Below are 7,601 nucleotides of genomic sequence, written 5' to 3' on the forward strand. Positions count from 1 at the left end.
CAAGACCTGTATTTTGTTACAGTAAAATATTAAAAATAAACATAGTAAAATGTATGGAAGTCCAGATCCTTTTCGAGATTTTTTAATTGAAAATTTCTTGATTATGTCGGACATGTCTGGTTGCTTTAAGACATCGTGTTCAATACCAATTATAGAGAGATGATTCAAACGCACTTGGCCCATCAATCATCATAGACCAAAGTCGATTTAAAAATTAACTTAAATTTTAAGAATGATCTCTCTCCACTGCATTTAGTTAGCATCAGAACTAAACAAACCAAGTGTCACCACAACGTTTGGAAACGCGTCATTCACATTCTTTTCTTTTAGCACTCGGTACATTTGAAGTTCTTTTCCTCTTTAAATGAATTGAAAAATTCTACAAGCTATACCAGCTCGACAAATAAATTTTTAAATGTTGAATGGTTTACTTCATTTAAATAGATTTTCATCTAAATCATTGCTGTCAATGTCGGTAAGCTTCAGTGAGTGAGCTTCAATTTCAGTTGAAGTTAAATTTTCCAAATAATATAAAAATCCAAAATTGGAATGAATGGATACACATGCAGAAAGTCAATGTGTCTAACTTCAAATATTCAGAATTCATATCCGAAATTGGACAGTATAATTTTATCACCCCGTAGATCGCAACGAATTTATTTGTTATTATATTCACTCATGTGGATAATTATTTTAGATACAAATTGGTCAATTATAAACAATATAATTTGGACATTAGGCAAAAGTGCTGACGAAAGTAAAACAATTTACATTAATTAGATACACAAATCACGCGGGTCCCGTGTCAACGTTGACCCAATTTAAACTTCTATAAAACTAAGATATCTCGGCTAGAGAACCAGTCTTCAACTGTAACGCGTACAAGTTATTAGTCTTTACTTAAAGTTCTCTCGGGTCACCACCCCTAGTGTACGTCTCATTAATAAATTCTCGCATTGCTATTTTGGTGTTTCCATTCTATCTGAACAACAGCATCCACTGAGCTCATAGGGAATTTATACACTCTGACTTGAAGAGGAAATGAAATGAACTATAACAGTGATAAAATTTTGAGTCCTAAATTTCTCTGATGTTGCCATTTCAGTCTCTGAAATATTCCTTGAAAGAATATACATTTTTTAAGTGATCTAAGTGCCACCACTCCTGAATTAAGGTCAATATTTGGATCTTGGAGAATACGAATTGTGCTGTTTGTCCTCTTTAAGATTTCATTCCGAAATATTGCAAATATTCCTGTTTCCAGTAAACACATTCGATTATACAAACCATTTGCATACTTACGAGTTTGAAATTGTTGCTCATCGTCTTATGAAATTTTGGATAATGCTCCTTTAATCTGATTATAACCTTTAACTAGTTCGTTTTCGGCGTCACTTCTAGATGACCATCTAGTAGTATTTACTCTTTTAGGAACAATAATATTTCTGCCACGATCGGCGTTGCTCTCGCTTAAATACTCTTTTAAACATTAGATTAACAAGTTGTATCTATATATAAAGGAAAAGTACATATAGTTCATATAGTCCCTCCAAGAAATCAAAGAATGCTATGGCAGCAGGACACTCAGCTGCAGCTTTTGCAACTAAATTTAGAGAGTGGGCGGCACACGAAATCCACAACGCCAAGATATTATGTTATCTAATTCCAGCCTGAACACCATTGTATTTTCCACTCATAACTGATGCGTTGTCGTAGGACTGTCCCCTACAGTTTTTCAAATCGATATCATCTTGCAAGAATGTCATTAGAGAATTAAATATATATTCTGCTTTATGATGACCGTGATTTGGCAAAGATACATTTTCAACATGAGAGAAACCTTCCATGTAACGAAATATCACAGTTAATTGATTGACAAAAATTATTCTATGTGAATAATGTGCTGATTTTAAGTTTGGGATTTTGTGGGGGCCCCGGGCAGCTGCCTAGCCTGCCCCCCCCCCTTAAATCCGACCCTGCTAGAGGGTTAAGAATGGCGTTAACTATATTTCGACATATATTTCGAGAGAGGCATTAACTATATTTCGCCGTATAACTATATGTAGTCGCCAAATATGCTCGAATGAATTCAAAAACCCCTGATCTAACCAGTATGTTGCTCAGGTTTTCTTGTAGTCTATAATATCGTGTTCTCGCCTTTCCCTTTACAATTACATGTAAATGAGTTAAGCCTTCATAGCTGCAGTTGTACCTAATGGTAATAAACTACCACTAGGTTACATATTGTGTCAATTGTTCTCTATTCCAAATATAAACCTCTTATTGGTAATTTTGCATCAAAACATAACATTTATTTACTGTTTTTCTTTTTACAGAATTACTGGCTTCAAAGATACAAATCCAGAAAGAAAAGCACTACAAACTTTTCGCTGTGGTTTACCACGACGGTAAAGAAGCCAGCAAGGGGCACTACGTGACAGACGCCTTCCATGTTGGCTACAGCTCTTGGTTGCGGTATGACGACGCCTCAGTGAAGACTGTTCAAGAGGAGCAAGTATTGAAGCCGCAAGGAACTAGGGTTCCGTATTTATTGTTCTATCGACGTAGTGATACCATTAGAGGGAAATAGTGTGCCAGGTTGTTGACGCCTATAACGCGATTTAGGAATCTTTCGACTCAGATTAGGAAGGGTATTAAAAGAGTGATTGGAGTGAGATGGAACAAAAATAGATGAATTTTTTATAGTTTTTACAGTCTTTGGCATTTATTTCTATACACAAAACTATAAATGATAACGTATAATACTAACTGATTTTTCAGTAATTTGACAGGACATTATGACCGTTTTGTTTTTTTTTTCAATTATGGGGTACATAAGAAAATATAGACAAAAAACTATGTTAACAGGAGCAGCATATACAGATCGAACATGTTATAATTAACAGATCGAACGCGTCTTGATTTTTTCCATTTTACTGCAAAATTAACTTTAACATGTTTTTAAATTTGTTGTTAAAGCTAGTTCTTTCTACCTCTCTCTGGCTAATTGCGGCAGTACGGTAGAAGAAAGTAAAGACTTCCTTCAAACATCAATGTATAGTTTGTCGATTTCACGGCAGGGTATGGCAAACATTTATTTATAAAAATACTTCATGAGTGGGTATCATATTGATACCAAGTAAGCAACTTTGGTTTTTTATTGTTCATTGTTCAGTATTTTGGTGTAACTACAGGGTGTTCCAAAAATTTTTACAAATATTGCTTCGGCAAGATTTTGAAGTAAAATTTGGAATCTTTGGCACTGTCTTTACATAGTTTAGGAATATATGACAAGGAATCTTTAAAATGGAGAAGAAAGTGTTGAAGCATTGAAACTCCGATTTTAGTTTAACCCATTCCCTGCCGATCACGCGCCAACGAGTGATATGGTTACTTCAGTCAGGTGCCATTCCACAAAATGGCTTCCGAATTCCATCATGTTCGATAAGCAGCGAATGTGTTAAAAGCACAATGCACCAAAAGTGGGACACACTGTAAAGGAAATAACTATATCTAAAATGTTTCTTCAGTCATTTACTTCACACTAAATTCTGACCTTTAAAAAAATGTTGCCATTAGTTCATATTTTGTGATGTTTTTCTAGAGTATTTTTCGAGTCGAAATATTGTTAAAAAGCAGTGTATCGCTCGTGTAATCGTTCAGTTATGGAATCTTAGTGTTTTTGAAGATGAACTAGAAATCAGTACATGTATATTTATTAAAAATTTGGGAGTAAAACTGGTGAATCTTTAGTTGATGTTTTTACGCAGTGTGTTCCCTTCAATAGACCCTTATACAGGGTGAGTCACCACTAACGGGACGGAAGATTACAGCGAAATGGTAAAAGATTTGAAAAAAATTTTAAATTAATAGTTTGTAAGTTGATAAAAGCTACACTTCAAAATTATTTTGAAATATACAGGGTGTCCCAATAAATGGCGGCGTATTAAAGTTATATTTTTTCTTATGGAACACCCTGTATTTTATTGCATTTTTTAATTGTCCGCAAAACATAAGGTATAGTTTCATAAAGCTTCCCTAATACACCTATGTACAGAGTGTTCTGAGTTATGTTGACTTTTCTTAAAATGTAAAGTTTTAAAAGGAAGCTTATTCTCAAGTTATTTAAGAAATTATAAAAATATTACTTTTACATCTAAATAGCTGGATATTGGTTGAATGTATTTCATGATTAATTATTACACATTTGTCTACAAGGTGTTCAAAATTTGCAGTTTCATTATTGCAGTATTCAATGCGTCATATGATGCTTATTTTAAATGGAACATCATGTATATTAATAAACAATTATACTAAACAAATGTATCTCTTTCGAATGGTATATGGATGTCCTATAGGGAGGTCTCATAGTTTTTGCGTAATTTACAATTATTTAAATTCTTAATCTGTAAATCGATTTTAAAACAAATGATGCAGTTAATTAATGTCATTGTATGACATTGTCATTCTATGACAATACGGTCTGGTAATTATCTTATAATTAATGCATTCCATGATTGATTATTACACATTTATTTACAGGGTGTTCAAAATTTACAGTTTCATTACTGGATTATTCAATGTAGTATAATATGATGGTTATTTTATTAGAACACCATGTATATTAATCAATGATTATTATACTAAACACAGGTTCCTCTTTGTTCTTAACATCACGTCAAAAATATGCAGGGGCTCCGTCCAATTGGAGCCACATGTTTGTTCGCACGTTAAGTGGAAGGTTTTAAGAGGGATCCAAAAAACTTGTTTTAAAAAATTTAAAAAAGTTGCTCCATTCAGATTTTCGTCAAAAAATATGGGTCGATAACGTACTCGCTCAGAATACTGCCCCAAACATTAACACTTCATCGGTGTTGGCGATCAGCAGTAAAATGTTTGTTTACTGTATCATAATAAAATGAAAGCTATGTCTATTAACTAGACGATTATTATCAAAAGTAGGTAGATTCGTCTGTACACAATACATTCTTAAAAAAAATCATGATCTCCAAATTCTAATCTAAAGTCTATAAACGAAAAGTTAAACGTTCCTGTTCTGTCTAATGCTGGTGTGGTTGAGTTTTATACGGATGATAGTGGTTTTTCTTATGTATTCTACATACACTCGTTTGACTGATTTCCAATTGACCCGAAATTTTTCTCGTACTAGTATTTGGGTTTTCCGTAACAGAAAGCAGGACATCAAGTTAGTTAACGTCATCAAAAATAATTGGTTTATTTTTATTTAACTTTTCGTACCTATGCAACATTACTAGTAGCACGGAATCTATCGAGAAATCCCTCAAAAATGACCTTTTTTGGGTGTCTTCTTTTAGGATACTTTTAAGCGTAAACTTTAGAAGCTAAGAGACAGTTTTAAAAATATTCCTGAATGCAAAGTAGCATGTCTACTCTTTTATAGATAGCGTGATTATTCATTTTTAGGAACAATTAAATTTGAATGTATGTAATTGGCTCGGCCAAAGCAATTTTTAATAAAAAAAAAATTGAATATTATAAAAGTGTAATAATTAATCATGAAATACATTCAACCAATATCCAACTATTTAGATGTAAAAGTAATGCTTTTATAATTTCTTAAATAACTTGAGAATAAGCCTTCTTTTAAAACTTTACATTTTAAGAAAAGTCAACATAACTCAGAACACTCTGTACATCGGTATAGGGAGGCCCTACGAAACTATACCTTATTTTTTGCGGACAATTAAAAAATGCAATAAAATACAGGGCGTTCCATAAGAAAAAATATAACTTTGATACGCCGCCATTTATTGGGACACCCTGTATATTTCAAAATATTTTTAAAATGTAGCTTTTATCAACTTACAAACTACTCAGTTTAATTTTTTTTTCAAATCTTATACATACCATTTTGCTGTAATCTTCCGTCCCGTTAGTGGTGACTCACCCTGTATAGTCCTATATCAGTTCCTGGAAATTTTCGTTCTTCATATGTGAACTCCTTCATGAGACATGCTTCTTTTATCATAGCTTTAACAATCTGACATTTTACTTATTTTACGAAAGATATAATTCACACGGTGTAAAATCTTGCGAAGAAGGTTGATGGTCTAACTTACTTTTTCCAGTACAAACATTTTCTCGGATTTGTTTATGTTCTATGGCATACATTTTAGGTAAATTTTGTTGAATATAAAAATTACCAGGCGTTTTTCCTATCTGTCTATTTCATCTCAGCACTTTTCTTTGATTCAAAGCTGAAATGTCATTATGCAATGGATAAGATAACAACTGTTGATGTACAGGTTGGTGAAGAATGAGTGAAATAAACGAACCACCTATTACCTATTTATATTTTTGATTTTTGTTTTTTTTTTGACAGTTTTAATGTTAGTCATGGTTGTGTTTTGGTGTTTTTCGTCAACCTGTCTACTAGTTAGCTATTTTATTTTATTAAATTTGAACTTTATATAAAGTGAGTTTGTACTTGTATATATGAATAGAATGTTAAAAATACTAAATGTTAAGAAAATTTGGATTAAAATAATAAAGTTTTTATTATAACAAATCTTTTATTAACTGAATTACCAAAAAAAAAGAAGTTAAATACCATAACACGAGGACAAGATAACTGAATGAAGAAGACTATGAGAACCACTGAAAAACATTAAAGGCTCTGATTACTATCATATTTGCAGACAGTCTGATATGTCTGTAAACGCTTCTCTCCAGGGTAGCAGGTTTAGGCTTGAGTTTAACATAAAAAAAACAAAATACAGGATTATAAGTAAAAATAGGATAACACCGGGATAATTATTAGTTAACCAACAGTCGGTATCAATAATCACCAACTATTACTATTTGGGTGCAAATTCAAAGGAACGGAGGGAACACACGCATAGGCGCCCATACACACGGGCAGGGGGGCCGTGCCCCCCCTGGCTTCTCGGGAAAGAACAAAAATTAAATTTTTATTACATAAACGTATTTTTGTCAAAAAATTATTGAATAATTTTGAGAGATAAATTGGAAACAACATATTTATTAATAAAAAATTCACATATTGGGTAATTAATAGTTTAACAGAAAATCTGTGTCTGCGACAGCGGTGTATATGGAATATGCATAATACACATTTCGCACAGTCACAGTATGCTATTAACGAAAACATTGAAAGAGATTAGAAACGTGGAAACATAATATATACTGTAATCGACACCCAAAATTACAAATTAAATGAATCCTTGATAATACTGCAAAGAAAATCATATCAGCAATAAATCCGATCTCTGACCGATAATCACTAATGAGCCATTTGTCTTTAGATAAGGAACTAAAGAACTGGCACTATAAAGGCTGATTCTCATTATAACGCAAGACAAGTTCTCGGCATGGACAAGGCATCGGATCGGCAAGATACATTTTACATAAAATCTTATGCACTGCACGGGATGTAATTCACGCTATGCGTGCCAGGCACCGGCAAGCGACGGGCTTTGCATGCCATGTTCTTTTCGAAACAATCCTTGCCGAGCATGTGCATTGCCGGTCCGGTTCCTTGCACGTCTAATGAGAATCGGGTTTAAAGATAAAGTGTAAAATCTGTGAAGTGATTATAT

General features: G+C 33.0%; 1 protein-coding gene across 1 annotated transcript in view; it reads left to right on the forward strand.

Annotated features, from left to right (window-relative positions):
- Window positions 1-6,550, forward strand: part of LOC114334224 (ubiquitin carboxyl-terminal hydrolase 10-A) — a 29,424-nt gene extending 22,874 nt beyond the window's left edge. The window contains exon 9 of the mRNA XM_028284260.2: window positions 2,337-6,550. Within this exon, the coding sequence (XP_028140061.1) occupies window positions 2,337-2,590 (254 nt within the window). The 3' untranslated portion in view covers window positions 2,591-6,550. The remainder of the gene's footprint in view (window positions 1-2,336) is intronic.
- The last annotated feature ends 1,051 nt before the right edge of the window (window positions 6,551-7,601 follow it).

The sequence above is a fragment of the Diabrotica virgifera genome, chromosome 1 (genome assembly GCF_917563875.1).
Source record: "Diabrotica virgifera virgifera chromosome 1, PGI_DIABVI_V3a".
Taxonomy (NCBI): domain Eukaryota; kingdom Metazoa; phylum Arthropoda; class Insecta; order Coleoptera; family Chrysomelidae; genus Diabrotica; species Diabrotica virgifera.